We start from the raw sequence: 21,040 nt of genomic DNA on the forward strand, positions 1-21,040 counted from the left end.
CCCTCTACTCTGCTGGTTTGTTTCCAATGGCACCAGTGACTTTTTCTTAGCATTGACGCTTGTTGATTATGTCATTTTTCTTCTACTTTTCTTCTCTGTTGGATTTCAAGATGCTGCTTTGCTCTAATCTTCCTGTCTCTCTGAACATTCATGCACGTTGATTATGCTTAATTCCTTGTCCCCTCCCCTGCCCCCGAATGCCTTTGGTGTTTTCTCTTGCTGTTTTTCTGCCTAGAACTCTATACTTATACCAAGAAGAGATTGTGTTTTTCCTTCAAGGCCTTGTGCAACTCTTAGCTGTTGTCGGAATTCTTCCCAAATCTTGTACCATTAATGAATTTCTTCCTCATGTATTCCTGTTTGTAATGTTCTCAGAATGTTAGTTTAGGTTTTGGCACGTTTTATATACTCATAGCTTATCATATGGATGTCTGTTTTTGTGGTTAGATTATAAGTGGATAGCAGAGGAGGCACGGTGACGGGAAGAAATTTGACTTTGGAGCCAGACAGGTCTGGATTTGAATACTGCGATTCTGTTACTCTAGCTGTGTGGTCTTAGGCAGGTCAGCTAACTCCCTCAATTTTATTTCCTTGAATAATACCTACCTGGCAGTGTAGTCAGCTAAATTATGCATGTAAAGTACCGTAAGTGCCTGTCCTCAGTGCTGGGCAGGTAATAAGCACTCAGTAAGAGGTGGCTACACTTTTCTTCATTGTTTATCTTGGGTTCTATTCTTATTCAGTTTTTAAATTTTTATTCATTTTCCATATCAGTGCTTGGAAAGCAGTAAGCATTCAATAAATGCCTAATGAATTGAAATGATCTTTATTTTATTCCTGTTGTTTCCATCCTTAATCTATATTCCATTTGGATTAATATTAAAGTAAGGACATTTCCTGAACTCATCTTAACTGACGGGGTAGTGGTCTAGGTGATGAGGGAACCCCATTTGGAGTTTAAAAAGTACTGCAGCATTCACAGGGTGGCTGTAATATACTTCGCATCCCACCCCCACCGTTGTTCCCTCTACCCTTTCTTTGGTGTATGTTACTTTCATGTAGAGACTTAATTACATAATGAGTTTTCTAGCTAGCTTCTCCATTTTCTCCTTTTTCTTTTTAGGCACCATCAGAGAGGCAGTTGCGATATAAGGAAAAGGTTGCTGAACTCAGGAAGAAAAGAAATTCTGGGCTGAGCAAAGAACAAAAAGAGAAATATATGGTGAGGATAAGTTAAATATTTAATAGCATGAACTCTTGCTATCACATTTGATTCCTTTTGGTTGCTAAGATTCTGCTTTTCACATTTGCCATTTAGTATGCTCTGTAACAGGACTCTTTGGCAGTTAGAGTTCACTGTATATATAATTCTCCAACAAGAGTGGAACTGGGCGTCCTCAAAAAACAAATACTGTTAGAATTTAGATTAAGAAAAAATAGAATCTTCTAGTTTATAAACCTCACTTTAGGTTTAAAGGGTTAAATTTTTTTGTTAGAACAAATACGATGTTAAATATAAGGAGGAATATTCAAGCCAAGCATCAGTTCATTTCTTTAAATGAAAGAATAAAATACCTACACGATAAAAGGTTTTAATTGGGTGATATATATTAAATCTTTTTATAGTTTTTTATTTTCCTAGTTTTAAAAATAGTGTACATTTATGACTTCCCTGGTGGTCCAGTGGTTAAGAATCCACCTACCAATGCAGGGTACATGGGTTCAATCCCTGGTCCGGAAGATCCCATATGCCTTGGAGCAGCTAAGCCATTGCGCCGCATCCACTGAGCCTGACTGCTGGAGCCCGTACTCTGCAGCAGGGGAAGCCGGTGCAGTAAGAGGCCCCGCACCTCAAGGAAGAGCGGCCCCCGCTCACTGCAGCCAGAGGAAGCCCATCACAGCAGCCAAGACCCAGCTGTGGAATTGGGCTTTCGGGTGAAAATTGTGTGCTTCCCCTCTGTCTTGTTCAGTATTTTTATCTACAGGTTGGGTAGAGATGTAATACTATGATAATACCATTTATTAAGTGCTTATATGCTAGGCAGGCACTGTGCTTATGTTGCCCCCATAATCTTTGTTACAAAGATGGGTGGTATTTCAGCTGTTTTATAGATGGAAAACTGAGATTTAGATTATGAATTTCCCAGAATCATAAAGGTAGAGAGTGTCTGAATAAAAGCTCCTGAAATTTACCTTACATCTGCTTTCTAGTTTGGGCTGACCTTCCTAGTAAAAGTAGTGGATAGGATTTTTTAAAGCTTTTTAAAAAAGTTCACGAAACTAGAAGAAATACTTAGAACCCAAGGCTTAGATGATAGAACCCCAAATTAAAACGATGTCCATCAAAGGGGCCCAGAATAGCCAGAAGAAATTTTAATAGGGGTAAAAGTACTGGTGAGTGGTTTCTTCATATGCTAATATATGAGTAGGGTCTACAGCATTCTTCCTGGAATGAGCCTTCTGATCCTCTTAGCCATTATCTTCTACTGTCTTCCGATCCTCTTCACCTTCTGCTAGGAGGCGGAGTCTAAGAAGGAGTGGGAAGGGCTAGAATTGAAGGTTAAAAGGAAAGTTGCCCCTATGGATTTTCTTTCTTGTGTATGGATACTTGTGTACTGACTGCCATGGTAAGATTTGATATTATTTATTTAAAACTGGATTATTTTTATGATTCTAGTTTTCAATGACTGTTCCCTCTTTAGTACTTGCTTAATATTTAGTAAAGCATTTCTCAAGGAGGCTAACCTTTTTTCCTGTAGACTTGGACTGGAGTTCTAAAGTGGGAGTATTCCAGTGCCTTTGGTGGATTTTGTTATGGTAGGTGCAGCAGTTCAAGGGAAAGAGTTTACAAAAGCCTGCTTAGTCCAGCTGCTCCTTCCTACCTGTAGATTTTATTTTCAGCCTAAAATCTTAGAAATGAAGGCTTAGAGATTCTAGTTTTTATTTGGTTTTGTTTTTAAATGAGTATCCAACTAGATCTCAGGATTCTAGAAGTTGGTAGTGCATCTAGGTTTTGTTACATTTTATTTATTTGTTTTGCTATGCACATTTTCAGAGGAAGAAATGGAAGCATAAAATTCTGAAGAATGAAACTCCCTTTAGGGGTGGTTATTAGGACATTTCCTTTCCAGGTTCACTAGAGTGGGTAGTTGGGGGTATCTTCTGGAATTAACCTGTCTGATAGTTTGTTTTATATCTGATCCCTAGTGCCTAGTATAATGGCTGGCAAATATTAATAGTAGGTACTAAATAAATAGGTATGGTTATTCTTGGCCCTCTGATTGGCATCCGTTGAAATGCAATAGGTTAAGTTCTTAGAAGCAGAAAGTATCATGCTCTGGTTATTTTCCTAGGAACACAGGCAGACCTATGGGAACACTCGGGAACCTCTCCTGGAAAACCTGACGAGCGAGTATGACTTGGATCTTTTCCGAAGAGCACAAGCCCGTGCTTCAGAGGATCTGGTGAGTATTAAAACTTCCAAGATGAGGACCACTTGTGAGGGTCACTTGGAACTGCCAAGGAAAATTAGCACCCAGTTTGCTAGGGATTAAACATAGTTTGCTGCTTGACTCTTTTTCCCTTCCCCCGGCCATCCTTATTTGAGATTTCCTTCCTATTGATATTTAAAATTAATTACCCCTCCTCCCTCCCTTTGTCCCTTAAAGTTTTCCCTCTCCACCTCAACTCCTGGAAGGACCTGTTTGGTAGAGGTAGTTAGAACAGTAGGTGCCCCTTTGTGTTAGTTGGATAATTTGCAGTTCTGAGAAGCCCTAGACTGGAAGGTACCCCTCTCTGTTGTCCTCTTAACCTAAATAGGAACTCCCCTTTGTGGGATTGCTTCAGCCTTTCATTGCAGCTATAAAAGAATGGGAGAGGAATAATGATCAAGGTTGTTGTCAGATAGTTTAGAATCTGACAACATGTTGTCAGATAGTTTAGAATTCTGATTTAATGAATTAAATATGTCCAAAGAAACTTAAAGTTTGTAAAGTGAATTTCATCTTTCTTTTTTAAAAAAAAATTATAATCGAATACTTTATTTAAGAATTCTTTATTATGTAGTGGTCCATGGGCTGGTTGGAAAAGAATTTCCAGACATGAGGCAGAATGAGAGGAGAACAGAGTTTCTTAGAGTGGGAGATGTTATTAGAAAGCAGGCTGGCTCAAGGGAGAGCTGACCCCTTTCTTGGGCTAGTTGCCAATTTTTATACCCTTAAAGGCAGAGAAAATTTCAACTGGAAAGGTGACATTAAGTGATTGGTTAGAATGTTTCAGGGTGGGTATTTTACCTAATGCAGGGTAAAGACCTGGCTGATTTAGATCAGGAGGCTCATGGCAACAGCTGCTACTGACCTTCGTTAATTACAGAAATTTTTGTCCTGTGACCTTGGTATAAGGCCCTATAGAGGAGACTTGTTAAAATTTTGGGAGAGCCAGGGTTTGATCGCTGCCCTTGTTTAGGCTGGGCTACCGCTGCTGCTTTTCTCTATCTTACCCTGGTACTGAACATTTCCTAGGCCAGCTTTTTAGAGCTCTGCCTGATTATTCTTCAGAATTATTTCTGTGGCTAACTCATAGCCACTGAGTGGGGACAGGTATTCAAAAATATCTTCTACTTTCTAGCTTTAAATTCCAGAATTAAAGCATCATCCCTGTTTCAAAGTGTTTTTTAAAGGACCCAAGTTGAGAGCATGGCCAGCATGGGTGCATGTCGTGCAGATCCATACAGCTTTCTTTATAAAAGCTTTTGCACATGTATGAAGCGCATTCTGGAGAAGCTTTTGTTTAGGTTTAGAATGTTTATTGAGGTGTAGGGAGTTTGTGATAGATGGTCTTTTAAAATTCAATTTGTTTCAGACTGATAAAAAGTAAAATTCGAAGGGCTTATTCTGATGTTCAAGAGATGAGGCCCAAGTGGGTAGGTAGAGAAAAGCCACTCTCAAGACCTGTGCTCTGGGCAGTGTAGACAGTACATTTTCTCTGGCCTTCCTGGTGACCCATGCCCCCATAGTGCTCTTCAGTGCAAGTTTCTCATGAGCTAGAAGCCACATATTATTTTTTTCATAGCCAGTTGTGGTGGCATGCACAGGGCTTACAACAATAGAAATGATTAATTCTTATCCTCCTTTAACTTGATTTCTTCTCTGCAATACAGGAGAAGTTAAGGCTGCAAGGCCAAATCACAGAGGGGAGCAACATGATTAAAACAATTGCTTTTGGTCGCTATGAGCTTGATACTTGGTACCATTCTCCCTATCCTGAAGAATATGCACGACTGGGACGTCTTTACATGTGTGAATTCTGTTTAAAATACATGAAGAGCCAAACAATACTCCGCCGACACATGGTAAGTTGTCTGAAGGTCCATGACCATAGTGGTGATAAGCTAGGATGTCTATATTTTTGTTTTCCAGTTGCTCAGTCATGTCCAATGCTTTGCCACCCCATGGACAGCAGCACTCCAGGTTTGCCTCAGAGCTTCCCTTTTGCTCAAGCTCAAGTCCATTGAGTCCGTGGTGCCATCTAACCATCTCATCCTCTGTCGTCCCTTTCCTCCTGCCTTCAATCTTTCCCAGCATCAGAGTCTTTTCCAGTGAGTTGGCTCTTCACATCAGGTGGCTGAAGTATTGGAGCCTCCACTTCAGCGTCAGTCTTTCCAATGAATATTCAGGACTGATTTCTTTTAGGATTGATTGATCTCCTTGCTGTCCAAGGGACTCCCGAGAGTCTTCTCCAGCACCACAGTTCAAGAGCATCAATTCTTCAGCACTTAGCCTTTCTTATTTTCCCCTCTCACATCTGTACATGACTACTGGAAAAACCATAGCTTTGACTATACAGAACCAGTCTGTTGTTCCGCGTCTGGTCTAACTGTTGTTTCTTGATCTGCACACAGATTTCTCAGGAGGTGTAAGGTAAGGTGGTCTGGTATTCTCATCTCTTAAAGAATTTTCCAGTTTGTTGTGATCTATACAGTCAAAGGCTTTAGTGTAGTCAATGAAGCAGAAGTAGATGTTTTTCTGGAATTCTCTTGCTTTTTCTATGATCTGATGGATGTTGGCAGTTTGATCTCTGCTTCCTTAGCCTTTTCTAAATCCAGTTTGTATAAATCTGGAAGTTCTCAGTTCACATACTGTTGAAGCCTAACTTGAAGGATTTTGAGCATTACTTTACTAGTATATGAAATGAGTGCAATCGTGTGATGGTTTGCACATTCTCTGGCATTGCCTTTCTTTGGGACTGGAATGAAAACTGACATTTTCCAGTCCTGTGGCTAGTGCTGAGTTTTCCAAATTCACTGACATATTGAGTGCAGCACTTTAACAGCATCATCATTTAGGATTTGAAATAGCTCAGCTGGAGTTCTGTCACCTCCACTACTTCCTGACCGTCATCTCCACTACTTCCTGACTCCAGGATGTCTGGCTCCAGGTGAGTGATCACACCATTGTGGCTATTTGGGTCATTAAGATCTTTTTAGTATAGTTCTGTTTATTCTTGCCATTTCTTCTTGATGTCTTCTTCTGTTAGGTCCATACTGTTTCTGTCCTTTTTTATGCCCATCTTTGCATGAAATGTTCCCTTGGTATCTCTAATTATCTTAAAGAGATCTCTAGGCTTTCCCATTCTATTGTTTTCCTTTATTTCCTCTATTTCTTTGCAGTGATTACTTTAGGAAGGCTTTCTTATCTCTCCTTGCTATTCTCTGGAACTCTGCATTCAGATGGATATATCTTTCCTTTTCTCCTTTGCCTTTCTCTTCTCTTCTTTTCTCAGCTATTTGTAAGGCCTCCTCAGACAACCATTTTGCCTTTTTGCATTTCTTTTTCTTGGGGATGGTTTTGATCACTGCCTCCTGTACAGTGTCACGAACCTCTGTCCATGGTTCTTCAGGTACTCTATCAGATCTAATCCGTTAAATCTGTTTGTCACTTCCACTATATAATTATAAGGGCTTTGATTTAGGTCATACCTGAGTGACCTAGTGGTTTTCCCTGCTTTCTTCAATTTGAGTCTGAATTTTGCAATAAGGAGTTCATGATCTTAGCTACAGTCAGCTCCCGGTCTTGTTTTTTGCTGAACTATATAGAGCTGCTCCATCTTTGGCTGCAAAGAATGTAATCAGTTTGATTTTGGTGTTGACCATCTGGTGATGTCCATGTGTAGAGTCATCTCTTGTATTGTTGGAAGAGAGTGTTCGCTATGACCAGTGCATTCTCTTAGCAAAACTCTGTAAGCCTTTACCCTGCTTCATTTTGTACTCCCAAGGCCAAACTTGCCTGTACTCTAGGTGTCTCTTGACTTCTTACTTTTGCATTCCAGTTCTTGATGATAAAAAAAGATCTTGTAGGTCTTCATAAAACTGTTCAGCTTCTTTGGCATTAGTGGTTGGGGCATAGACTTGGATTACTGTGATATTGAATGGTTTGCCTTGGAAACGAACAGAGATCGATCATTCTGTCGTTTTTGAGATTGCACCCAGGTACTGCATTTCAGACTCTGTTGTTGACTATGAGGGCTATTCCACTTCTTGTGAGGGATTCTTGCCCACAGTAGTAGGTATAATGGTCATCAATTAAATTCGCCGATTCCGGTCCTTTTTGGTTTACTTATTGATTTCCTGAGATGTTGATGCTCACTCTTGCCATCTCCTGTTTGACTGCTTCCAATTTACCTTGATACATGGACCTAACATTCCAGGTTCCTATGCAGTACTGTTCTTTGTAGCGTCGGACTTCACTTTCACCACTAGACACATCCACAACTGGGTGGTGTTTCCACTTTGGCTCAGCCTCTTCATTCCTTCTGGAGCTATTTTGTTGCTCTTCTCCAGTAGCATATTAGACACCTACCGGCCTGGGGATTCCGGATTTTGACATCTATCTAAATACCTCTCAGTGGTCCACAGAAATGGAATGAAGGCACAGGAAATTGAAAGCCACACATCAGAGTCGGAGTATACAGCCTTTGGCAAGGCTGGTGCTGGGTGGCTCTGAAACACATGCTGTCATTTTCATCTCCCTGTCTTTTTCTTGCTGCCTGCTCTTCTCTGTTCCTGGGGTATGAATTACCTCTGCCCACAGTTTTTCTGACTCAAAGTGGATAAAAACAGATGGACTTCACTAGACAGAACTGGGACAGTGTGATTCACCTTTGTATCTCTAGCAACTAGCCTTGACAATAAATGCCCCATAAATGTGTGTTGAAGGAACTCTTGCTTAAGAAAGACAAATTATGAAATTAACAGAATAGGTCCTTGGGTCAGCCTTTCCCGTGAGTTGTTTAGTGTTTGCTGGTTTCTGAACAGCCTTCTTGTTAAAATAGGAATAAACAATTGAATCATTTTATTTTTTTACAAATGTATTCCTTACTTATTTTATAGTTTTAAGCCATTTTTCTTCTCCTAATTGTGGAATGAAAAGTCTTGTTTTGAATTTGTGCCGTGGAACAGGGGTGGAGATTGGTCTGTAAGATGAGGAAACCTGTTTTTTCTTATTTCCATAGTCACAAGTGATTGTGGCTGTATCTATAGTCCAGCATTCCTATAGTTTCTGTCATAGTATTCGTCCCAGTTTGGTGCTAAAACTGCTTTTTTGTGTTCCCAGCTCTGGAGTACACTCTGGCCCAGAACCACCATTGCCAGTTAAGACTGCCGTCTAAAGACTGCCCTTTAGACGGCAGCACAGTAGGCTCCCACTAGACTGGGTGGGGAAGAATGCTGGGAGTAGGGGCAGGTGGGTGATAAGTGAGGACTGGGTTTCATGATTGTAGACCATGAAGATAAGCTAATTCAGAGTTTGCTATGTGAACGACTGGTATTTTTATTGATGTGAACTGCTTACTGTTTCTTTTTTCTTTCTGTTTCTGTTTACTTAGTGGTACTAACTAACGAAGTAGCCAAAAGGCAAGAAATAGTAGGGAGAGAAAACAAAGGGCCTATATATAGTCTGAGGATCAAGTAAACAGTCTGAATATTTGATAATATCTACTGTATTATATGTTATAAAAATCAAATTTCACGAAATAGAAAACCTATTTTAATTCATACCTCTGAAGATTCTTGTTGCTTTAGGCATAATCACAGAAATGGGCTTTCTTTGCCTATTTGGCCAACAGTTTGGCTTCTGTTTCTGAACAGATAATTGTTGTTAGTTTGTTTGCTGTTGGGAAGAGCCAACATGAGTAAAGGGGTGGAGACAGGAACAAATCACAGGTGGAGCTCTCATTACTGAATGGATATGTGGACTTATATGTGACAAATTGGGGCATGCTTTTTTTTTAATTACTATTTTATTTTTGACTCTGCTGGGTCTTCATTGTGGTGGTTTCTCATTGCGGAGCAGGGCTCTAGGCACATAGGCTTTAGTAGTTGTGGTGCCTGCGCTCTATCTAGAGTGCTGGCTCAGTAGTTTTGGCATGTGGGCTTAGTTGCCAAGCAGCATGTGGGTCTCCTGCATTGGCAGGTGGATTGTTAACCCCTGGACCACCATGGATGCTCTTATGACTCTTTATTGACTAAAAGAGTCAGAATATAATTTCATAAAAAATATTCATATATATGCTTTTTTTGTTGTTTAGTCACTCCGTCGTGTCCAACCCTGTGACTTCATGGACTGAAGCACACCAGGCTTCCCTGACCATCACGCTTTCCCAGAGTTTGCTCAAACTCATGTCCATTGAGTTGGTGATGCCATTCAACCATCAACCATCTCATCCTCTGTTGTCCTCTTCTCCTGCCCTCACTCTTTCCCAGCATCTTTTCCAGTGAGTCGGCTCTTTGCATCAGGTGGCCAGAGTATTGGAGCTTCAGCACCAGTCCTTCCAACGAATATTCAGGATTGATTTCCTTTAGCATTGATTGGTTTGATCTCCTTGCTGTCCAAGGGACTCTGAAGAGTCCTCTCCAGCACCCCAGTTTGAAACCATCAGTTCTTCAGCATGCAGCCTTCTTTATGGTCCAACTCCCACAACTGTACATGACTATTGGAAAAGACATATGCTTTTTAATGATATTTTTTGAAGTATTTACATAAAACCTTTCAAAAAGTCACCTATTTACAGTAGTGGCTTCCCTGCATTAAATCTGTGAGCACTTGAAGGTGAGGAAAGGGGTACCTTGTGCCCTCTTGTGGCCAAGTTGTTGTCTCCCCACCCCCCACCCCAGCCCTGTCTTCCTGTTGCTCAACCAGGCTTCCTTGCCTATTTTTCTAAAGCCACAGAAGGACATGTCCTATTTCAGTATAGTACAACAAAGGGAACATTTGGAGAGAGGGCATGGTTTTTATCACTGGGTCTGTTTTGTAATCTGAAAAGAAGACCATAATGGTTTAGGTGGTAATGAGAAGTTACTGGTAAAGGTGAGAGTACCTTTACTTAGCAACTCTTAAGCTGCTGGAAATAAGCTGCTTAAGAATTTCCTGTTGGCACAAGCCATTTTATAATAAGCCTGGGGTATTTTTTATTTATCTTACTCTTACATAGTAGAAGATTTAATCTCCTAGGTTGGAGCAGTGCCAGAAAATAATCCAGAAAACTTGTTCCAAACTGCTATAAAAATCCATAAATATATTGCAGTGAATTTAGAAGTCTTTGTTTCACTAAAAAAAAAAAATCCATTTTGCTGTCAGTTTGTCAAACTGTCCATCTCAGCTAACCCAGTTCAACCTGTAGTTCCTTTTCCCTTTTGAGCAGCAAGTCTTACTGGGAAGGATTGTTTCCCTGATGTGAATTCCATTCTCTTACAGGCTAAGTGTGTGTGGAAACACCCACCTGGTGATGAGATATATCGCAAAGGTTCAATCTCTGTATTTGAAGTGGATGGCAAGAAAAACAAGGTAAAAAGGGTGACATCAGAAGAAGGGATGGAAATGTACTTTCACTAGTTTCAGAAATTTATCTCCAGCTTGTAAAGAAGATTGAACTTTTCTGTTGGCCAAAATACAGTTTCTGCTTCATTAACAATAATGGTGTGATCTTTAATTTTAGGCCTTTATCTGATAAGTATAAGAATCACTTGCCGACACATAAATGCTGTTTCTTTACTTCCAGATCTACTGCCAAAACCTGTGCCTGTTGGCCAAGCTTTTTCTGGACCACAAGACATTATATTATGATGTGGAACCCTTCCTGTTCTATGTTATGACAGAAGCAGACAGCACTGGTTGTCACCTGATTGGATATTTTTCCAAGGTCAGTGGGATCTGGAGATTAAGAAGCTGATGACCAGAGCAGGGTAGTTGATGTTGGCATATAAAGCCTCAAATCACTGACAGAAAGAGGCGGTTCCCTGGGCATTGATGATTGCCCTTCTCTTAAAGGGTGGCAGGGGGTGGGGTGGACATCCACGTATCAAAGATTATTTAATGAAAATGTGCAGTCTTTATGAAAAGCTTTTGGTTTATTCATTTCTGGACTTGTGGGTTGAAGCTGCCCATTAGTTGCTGGCCAGTACCCGGCCTACTAACCCACAAGCCCACATCTTGCCATGCAAGCCAGCCAACTCTCCTGGCTTTGCTCTCCTCTGTATTATTAGCTTAAAACCAGGAAATATGTTCCTTTTGCCTGGTTTTCTAGCTGGGCTCCTTCAGTGATAACACCACTACACCTTTAAAGATTCAAGGCCAGATTTTGCTTATAACTTTTCGATATAGCAACTTTATTGAAATACAATTTTCACATACCATACAATTCACTCATTTACAGTGTACGATGCCGTGGGTTTTAGTATAGTCACAGAGTTGTGCAGCCACCATGCAGTCACCACTATCAGTTTTTGTTACTCCCAGTTTGAAACACTGTACCCATAAGTAGTCACTCCTCATTTCCACTCATTCTGTTCCCAGGCCCACTGGCTCTATTTAAGCTTGCATATTCTGGACATTTCACATAAATGGAATCATACAATATGTGATTTAAAGAGTGCTACTCTAGATTGGATTCAGTGCTCTAAACCTTCTTGCCTTGCTCTTTGCCTCTAAAAAAGAATCTTAGAGTCAGTGCCCTTAAGGTGAGACTGGAGGTCTCAGCTAGGGAAACCCTGGGATCATCAGCATAAAGGGTGTGGATATACAGCTATGAGGCCTGACAGCCACTCCCCAGGACTAGTTAGCATATATTTTGCAAGCAGCCTTGCTTGTATCTGGGACTGCTGAGACACCTTTGGTCCCATATTCTTCTAATCTTCTCATCTGTTTGCTCTTGATTTTAGGAAAAGAATTCATTCCTCAACTACAATGTATCCTGTATCCTTACCATGCCTCAGTACATGAGACAGGGCTATGGCAAGATGCTCATTGATTTCAGTAAGTAAAATAGCCAAGTCCTAAGTTGCACAAGCAGGGACTGTGCACATTCATCCATAAAGCTTCAACCATAAAGCTTCAAATTTGTTTATGGGTGTTAAGTTCAGTTTTGTAAGTTGTTCTCTAAAGGCATTCGTGTACCTGATAGAGGCTTTGGGTCTTATTAATCATGAATGCTGTATTTGGGTATTTGCCTACTCGGTAAAATTTATTTGTAACCCTAAAATCAAAGAACATGCACATGGCAGCGAAAAAAAAGTCACCACATGTTTCCAGATGAGGTCAAACAGATACTTATTTGGGCTTTGTTTAAGCTGGTGTCCTTTAGAGCCATGTTGTTCATATTTTTATGCTTTTTGTTGCTATTTTTATCTTTTATTATTATTTTTTTGGCCATGTCACATAACTTGTGGGCTCTTAATTCCTCTGACAAGGGATCAAACCCAGGCCCTCAGCAGTGAAAGGGTGGAGTCCCAGCCACTGGAATTCCCTGTTGGTTTTCAGTGGCCCCTGAGCACAGTGCTGAAGTACTGTCTCATAAGGCTGCGATGTGCCTTCCAGAGAAAATGTGTTTTATAGACAGGTTTTTATTTAGGCATTCGTGATTGTGCTGTTGGCTTTTAGTTCAGTGTTAAGTCAACAGTATGTATTAAATAGGTGTCTTTAAATAAAAACACATAAAACAAAGTTGGTTATATATTGATTGGTTGATGAAAATGTGATGAGGGGCCCACAGGAACCTAACCCTGTATTTACCCCAAGAGCAATGGTTCAATATAGCTTATTCAGTGTTTGCTGTGACTTTATAGAATATAATTACTGTAAATAATGAGATTCAGCTGTATTTTATTCCATGTTCACTGTAACATGATGTATTTTGGTCATATTAGAATTCCTAGAATCAGCTTTTTGATCCTTTTTTTTTTTTAAAGGCCACCTGGTTAGAGATAAATCAGGAAATGGCCTAAACCACTAATGGAGTTGAGGGAATTGTGTATCTTTGAATAGGTAACAACTATTTTATGAACTTTTTGGAAATTTTCAAACATACACTAAAGTAGCATAATAGTATAATAAACCCTCCTGTAATGATTACCATTTTATGGCTAGTCTTGTTTTACCTGTAGTCCCACCCTCAGTTATCTTGGTATCTCTAAAAGTATAAGGTCTGTTATACCTAAAAAAGCCCTACAAAACAAAAAATTCCTTAATGTCATAAAATATACTATTCAATTTTCATTATTTTGTGATTTGGTCTTTAAAAAAAAAAAGTTGTTTTTACTCAAATACAGATAGAACTGTGTAGCTTATAAATCAATTTTTAGTTTAGAGGTTCCCCGCCCCATCTCTTTTTTTTCTTTGTTATTTATTTAAGTTGGTTAAATAAATAGTAGTTTTAGTTTCCTGAAGTATGAGTTTGCTGACTGCATCCCCCTGGTGTTGAAAGTTAGATGTTTAGCTGTTAAAACTGGAGACTTTGTGAAATTCAGATCATGTCTATTCCCATCTGCTGCCCACTACCAATATTTCATAGGCAGTACTGAGATAATCCATTCTTTTTTTCTTTTAAGAGTTTTTAGGGTTATATAAAAAAAATTTTTTTTTTTTAAATTATTTTATTTTTGGCTGCATTGGGTCTTTGTTGCTTTGCCTGGGCTTTCCTAGCTTCAGTGAGCCGGGGCTACTCTTTGGTGCGGTGTTCAGACTTCACATTCCAGTGGCTTCTCTTATTACGAAGCACAGGCTCTAGGCACTCAGGCTCAGTAGTCTCGGGTCTTGGGCTCTAGGGTGCAGGCTCCTCAGTTGTGGTGCACAGGCTTAGTTGCTCTGAAGCATGTAGAATCTTCCTGGACCTGGGATTGAACCCGTGTCCCCTGCATTGGCAGGAGGATTCTTGTCCACAGCACTACCAGGCAAGTTCTGAGATAATAAGTTTCTAGTGCAGGCTTCCACTAGAAGGCTTTTATATTAAATGTCTATTATAAGTAAATGTGAAAACACATTAGTCCCCTTTTGTTTGTACAAAGGCAGTCAACTATACTACAGCTAATACATAGCATTGCATTAAATGACTGAACCCTGATGGATATTGCCAAGCAGACTCTACTCCTTAAGTCTTTATCCATTTTGGTATGCTGTTCTTATTAGGATGAAATACAGTGTCTGCATTGTTCTCTGGCAGGTTATTTGCTTTCCAAAGTGGAAGAAAAAGTTGGCTCCCCAGAACGTCCACTCTCAGATCTGGGGCTCATAAGCTATCGCAGTTACTGGAAAGAAGTGCTTCTTCGTTACCTGCATAATTTCCAAGGCAAAGAGATTTCTATCAAAGGTTGGTTTTTTGCTCTTAGAGAATGTTACCTAAGATGTTTGCTCCTCTGAATATTCTGACTTTTCTGTTTGGCCCTGTTCATGTTTTGTAATCAGCGAAGATAATGCCACATTCTGTGTTTCATCTGAATATGAGAGGGGAAGGCTCACTAATGTGGACCACTCACTAAGGTGCCTAAGGATTCCAAAGCATTTGGCCCTAGGGACTGGTTATATGATTTGGTTTCTCAAATTTTAGGTTGCTGACACTTTATTTCACAAAATTCTCAACAAAAGCAAGAAAGAAGAAAAACTTCAAGTCATTTGGCGCACACAGGAACTTCTAACATCCCAGAATATTTATGCGAGAGTGAAATAATTTAGTTTGTTCTTTGACTTCAATTTCTATAGGAGCCAAAGTGGTTTCCTGCTGTACTGTCCCTCTTTTGTAGTTATTTTAAGTGGTCAAATGAATATAAACTTCTGGGCAGCTTGGGTCAAGTAGCAAAGATTCCAAACATTTGGAGTCTGTGTAGATTTCCTTCAAAGGAAAGGGGTCCTTGGTAGGGGGGGTGGGGAGGTCTACATTTTGAGCAAGTAGCTCTTCTGTTTCAGAAATTAGCCAGGAGACAGCTGTGAATCCTGTGGACATTGTCAGCACTCTGCAAGCCCTTCAGATGCTCAAATATTGGAAAGGAAAACACCTAGTTTTGAAAAGACAGGTAAAGTTTCTGCTAGCCTTTTTGCTCATTGCTTTATGTCTCTTGAGGCCTAGCAAAGTGGAGCCTTCACACCTTACAGCGTAACCTTCCCTTTTTAAAGAGTCTGACTCCATGCAGCTTTTCCTTGGTCTCATTGTTAGGCTTGTCTCTGACTGTACCCTTATCCGAAGCTTCTGGTAAGCTCCTGTCTCACACTTGGATGACACAAGCATCAAGAGCTCCAGTTGAGCAGCTTTATGTTGCACTGCTGTACTTCTGTCCTTGGATGATTTTTTTACATCAGAGAAGAGTGCCCATCTGTGGAGCAGAATCTCCATAACCTTCAGGGCCTGCAGAAGTGGTTTTAAATTCCTTTAAAAAATGCCATCTCAACTGATGTCAATTTAAAAAATTTTTTCAGTTGACTTACAAAATTTACTCTGGAGGGGCCATGGCCAACACTCTAGTGTTCTTGTCTGGAGAATCCCATGAACAGGGAAGCCTGGCAGGGTTGCACAAAGCCAGGCACGACTGAAGCGACTTAGCACGTGTGCACAACATTTAATAAGGGAAGATGGGTAATGATTTTCAGGTCTTGCTGAGGGCATAATAGGAAGAAATGGATTAGGTAGGAGAACATTAGGTAAATCAAAAGAACTTTTTTTATACCTGTTTCACACCTTAGTATATTATAAAACCTTTGGTGATTTCTTCTTTGCTAACAATCATTTTGGAATCCACATATAAAGATATTTTAGTTGAATGCATATAATAATTTTTTTCCCATTGTTTTCTCTCAGGATCTCATTGATGAGTGGATAGCCAAAGAGGCCAAAAGATCCAACTCCAATAAAACCATGGATCCAAGCTGTTTAAAATGGACCCCTCCCAAGGGCACTTAAAGTGACCGGTTACTCCGAGCCAGCGAACCCCAGCAGTAGGAATCCGTACCCTAGGGATCTGTCTGTCATTTCTGTTGCTCTTGTGATTGGCAAGTACAGTATCCTTTGGGAAGGCCATCCCCCTCAGGACTGTCCTGGCTCCGACCTTCGTGTACACTGCAGACGCTGGTTCTGAGGAACTGTTGCTTCGGCCTCAGTGAGGTTGCCTGGATGGGATCTCCATTAGACTTGAGTGCAGATCCCTTGTAGCACTGACGCAAGGTGTTCTGTTTTGGTACTGTACCTGTCCAGTCACTGGTTCTCTCCTCTGGCCCCATGAGGTTGTGTCGTGTCTTCTCAACTTTGTAATAGTGCTTCTTGCCACCTGGTCACCAGACCACCAAGTACGGTTACTGCCACCAGGACCTTTCCAGTTATTCCTTACATGTGTTTTTGGAGGGGCAGGGAAGAGGTGACACTTCTGAGTGTGTGTTGGGAGGGGTCCCTTCCCTTTGGATTTCATCTCACTTTAAGTTATTTCCTCCATTTTTACTGAAAGACCTGTTTTTAATCAGTATCAGGCTGACCAGAGCCAAATACTTCTGAAGACTCTCGCAGGGATTAGTTTTGGTTACAGCATATGCTCTAAATGAGATGGAGAAAAGAATTGAGAGGTGGTGATTCTCTATTTGGATTTGAGTTCACCTGTGGACAGTGGGCAACATCTTGGTGAAAGGGAATGAAATACTACTTTTTGCCTCACGAGAAAGAGCCCAGTAGTAAATGTTTTCTTCTCTTTACTCCCTGCCTCTTTTTACTTTTGCAGGTGCCAAAATAATTTCCAGTTCTCCCTTTCATGTTGCATGATAACCGGTTAATTATATTGCAGAAACCTTTCACCAGTACCGGTCTGATATTGCACACCTAAGTTGCACATAAGTTGCATTGCTTTTGTCTGAACATCCTTGGAGAAGTGATTGAAAATGACTTCCGTATCTCAGCCCATGACTCAGCAAGGCAGAATGGCCACCCCTGCCAAGGTTTGCTTTTCTTTTCAACAGTGCCTCACCCTCCCTCTAAGGACTAAAGTGCTTATGCCCTTCCAAGAACTCCATTTCCTTTTTGGGATTTACCACCATCCCCCCATTCTCTGGTCTCCTCTATTTTTGGTGTCGTTTAAGTGAAGGAAGAGATGCTCCCTCTAATTTCTCTCTAGCCCATTATAACCTGCTATCTTGGGGCAGCTTTTGATGTATGACATGTCACCCTTCCCAACTTGGTCTCCTGCAACACCGCTGTCTTCATGTGGAGCCCTCACCACAATCCCAACTCTGGTCATTTGTGCCTTTCTCTTGTCATCTTTGTACACTACTTATATTCACTGTGGGTTGGGGGGAGCTAACTTTAAGCATGTTCAGTGGCAGCTCCCTGCCAGTTTCAGTGTCACTGTTAAAATTTACGCAAAAGCAATTTCACTGGGGGTTTTCTTAAGGGGTAAAAGGCCTTTTCCAGAAGCTAACCCTTCCCCAAATGTGGTAGAATGTGCTGTTCTGTATCTACTCTTCAATAAAGCATGTTCTCTGCTGAAATTTGTTGTCACCCAGGAACTCTCATTTGAGTGTGAAATGGTGCCGCTGGCCTACCGCTAATAAGAAATGCACTTGGGGTTTATTTTCTAAGCGGTAAACTGACTGTTTAGGGACATGATTTGTGGGTGGGGGAAGTTGTTTTTTCCTCTAATGCAGGCTATCTGGAGGGAGTGCTTAACTCGGAGCTTGTCTAGTTGCTGGAGTAAATTCTGTGTGCCACACTCTGGTTCCAGCTAACAGGTATGCATAGCTGTGAGTAGTTTCTGTTATCCATTTGAAGACCCAGCAGGAGGTAAGGCTAGGTGGGATAGCTGTGGGAAGTGGGAACAGACGTGTCCTCTTTTATCTCCAGGCTTACTTGCCAGTAGTGAGCAATGCCATCTCTAATAATCATTGTCTCCCTCAGGTTGAGGTGATTTCTGAAAGTAGCTGCACTTTCCTGTAGTGTTTACCTAGTGTGAGAAACGGGAGACCGGGCACTTAACTGGATGGTAGAGAGGAGGGAGGTGGAAATTGTATTTGTTGGAGTGGTTTTGCCCGCTCTGGCCAGCATGGTGAGAACCTCTCCTGGCAGAAAAACTAAGTGTCTTCCTTGGTAAGGTTAGAGTCCTACGTGTCACCTACTAGGGTGGGAAATGGGATGAGAGAAACTCAGGCTTATAAAAAGACCATTCTTACACACATCTTAGAGAATTGTGTGCCCTGATTTCCCTCTTCTAAGTGTTTGCATCAAAGGGAAATTCTATTGTCTCTCCCATTTTGGAAAAATTGAGGAAGGTAATATGGACCTCAATGATAGTGGATAGACAGTGCAGATCACAAGTCTTTGGTGATTGTCATCCCTTTTTCCTCACCTAGAAATCAAAGGAAGATTTCTCTGCTTTAAATCCTTACAGGTGTGGGAACTGACCGTTCACTTCCTTGGCTGTTTTGAGTCAGACTGTTCCCTCTGGCTCCTTTTGTACCTGCACAAAAGAAGTTTAGCTTCTTAGGCTCCTTCGTTAGAAGAGCAAAAGTCTTGAGTCATTCCTGCATCTCTGAGACTCCGTAAGTGGAAACACCAACCATTTCTAGAGGAAAAAAGCCTCAGCATGTGCTGATTGCTTCCTTTCTGCTCAGCATTGTGCTGGGTACTTTAACACTGCCTTGTTTGACCCTCCCCTCTGCCATTTGCTTTCTTGGCTTTTTTGATTCCCTAATGATTTACCTTCTCCCTTCTAGTTAGTTTTCTTTGCTTCAGCCACAGCCCCCCATGCTTCTAGTGGCTTCCATTGCCAGAAAAATGACAAGACTGGTGAAAACTTTAAAATGAAAGAATTGAGTTTAGTTACTCCTGTAGGCAGCATTTGGAGAAGGCAGTGGCGACCCACTCCAATACTCTTGCCTGGAAAATCCCATGGACGGAGGAGCTTGGTGGGCTGCAGTCCATGGGGTCGCTAAGAGTCGGGTACGACTGAGCGACTTCACTTTCACTTTTCACTTTCATGCACTGGAGAAGGAAATGGCAACCCACTCCAGTGTTCTTGCCTAGAGAGTCCCAGGGACAGGGGTGCCTAGTGGGCTGCCGTTCATGGGGTCTCACAGAGTCGGACACGACTGAAGTAACTTAGCAGCAGCAGCAGGCAGCATTTGTAGGTCAGAGACCTAAACCAGGATACAGAGATGTGCCTCATTCTGGTTCTGCTTCTGATTTAGGGATAAACTGTTTAGTAAGCACTGTCCTTTTACTTTTGTGGTTTCCTTCAGTCCTTACCACATCATCACTGTAGGTAAATATTGTAGCCCTCTTCCACAGGAGAAAATTTGAGGCTCAGAAGTCTTAGTGCTGGGTTATAGAAACAGAATGAAAGCGTTGCTTCTCTTGAGTCCAGATCCCATGCTTCTGACAAAACTACTGTGAGTCATCTGATGCCTCGGTGCCTGCTTTCCCGTTTCTCACTAGGGGGAACAATGAGTCACATTAAGTAGTTTTTAAGAATATGGTGTGCCCTTTATATGGCAAGATGATTCTCTTGACATGACCTGAGCTTTGGTTTATCCCTGTGGTTCTGGGCGCGTTGCCTGACTGGGATTAGGAATGGCCTCTAATGGAGTTCATGTGAAGCCAGTATAAAAAAATACCACAACTTGCTTCCATCATGCATTCCTTCTGGAATATGAAATGAGTGAAAAGCAGTTTTTTGGAAGTATATTAGTAACTAGGCATAAACATGTCTACCTTTTCCTCCTTTGAAGAGCAGTTGATATGCCAAACATTGAAGGAGCATGGTTTTTATGATCCCAGGTACTGGGATCAAGCAGTGTTGCTCTCTGTGGTGATCCTTACCCATTTTACCTAACTTCTGACCTTTTGAGAATCTAATAAAAGTATTGGGTCTTTTAAAAGAAAAATATACAGAAGTGGAAATATGCACACATTTTTCTACAGTTCAGGAGATTGAGGGTTTGAGAAAGCTCCAGTGAAAAGGTAGACGGGAACTCCACCTGCCAGCCTTCACTCAGCCCTCGGCTTGTGCATGGTTTGTGCAGGCCCAGGTGACAGGTCCCATTAAGTGAGGTCCAGTGACGACCAAAGAGAAGTCCTTACTGAAGGTTAACATGCTGCCTGCCCATGGTTTCACAGATGCACTTGTATACACAGTGCTGTATAGAGTTTTGCATATTCAGAGAATAAGGTGAAACTTTGCTAAGTAATGTATGTTAGGAGTTCTAAAAACTACTTTTTGCTCTTCACTGGGATCATGGAGTTACAGAACTGGACACTGGTTTCACTCCAGCACTTTCTGCTGCAAACCTGTATGACTGCATCTGCCAGACTGTCTGCTGCTGATGAGGACAGTTTAATTGCCCACTTCCTTTGTGGCATCTTCAACAAAATGCCAATGAATGTCACTAAGAAGAGGGTAAAAAAGGACTGCCTGGTGGTGAAAAATGTCCCTTGTGCTGAAATATCAGTTTGTCTCTTCTGTTGTGTGGTACCTGTAGATGCTACCACTGTTCTGGGGTTTGGGGTTTGTTGATTTGTGCCCAAGTGGAGAAAATAACCTGTGTTGTTGCACAGCTTTGGCTCCGCTGCTCCCCTGGATGCTCTGTGTGAGAACATCTTTACCCTGGACCAGTCATGTCCATTCACAAAACCAGTGTTTCTTAACTCGGTACATGTTTTGGAAACCACTCATGTTTTATTCAATCATATGCAGAGTTTTCAGAAATCTATACCCTTATCTCAAAAAAAAGGTGTGGTAAGTCACCTCCAG

General features: G+C 41.2%; 1 protein-coding gene across 3 annotated transcripts in view; it reads left to right on the forward strand.

The window, feature by feature from the left end:
• The window catches only part of KAT7 (lysine acetyltransferase 7), a 34,365-nt gene extending 16,582 nt beyond the window's left edge, over positions 1 to 17,783 (forward strand). For 2 of the 3 annotated variants that reach the window (XM_006061971.3, XM_006061972.3), the window contains 9 exons: positions 1,124 to 1,222; positions 3,354 to 3,464; positions 5,159 to 5,350; positions 10,749 to 10,838; positions 11,053 to 11,193; positions 12,212 to 12,305; positions 14,488 to 14,634; positions 15,228 to 15,334; positions 16,114 to 17,783. In XM_006061971.3, the coding sequence (XP_006062033.1) occupies positions 1,124 to 1,222; positions 3,354 to 3,464; positions 5,159 to 5,350; positions 10,749 to 10,838; positions 11,053 to 11,193; positions 12,212 to 12,305; positions 14,488 to 14,634; positions 15,228 to 15,334; positions 16,114 to 16,215 (1,083 nt within the window). In that variant the 3' untranslated portion in view covers positions 16,216 to 17,783. The remainder of the gene's footprint in view (positions 1 to 1,123; positions 1,223 to 3,353; positions 3,465 to 5,158; positions 5,351 to 10,748; positions 10,839 to 11,052; positions 11,194 to 12,211; positions 12,306 to 14,487; positions 14,635 to 15,227; positions 15,335 to 16,113) is intronic. The other variant, XM_044939088.1, reaches the window with a different exon arrangement.
• Positions 17,784 to 21,040: the final 3,257 nt, after the last annotated feature.

The sequence above is a fragment of the Bubalus bubalis genome, chromosome 3 (assembly GCF_019923935.1).
Source record: "Bubalus bubalis isolate 160015118507 breed Murrah chromosome 3, NDDB_SH_1, whole genome shotgun sequence".
In the NCBI taxonomy this organism is placed as follows: Eukaryota; Metazoa; Chordata; class Mammalia; order Artiodactyla; family Bovidae; genus Bubalus; species Bubalus bubalis.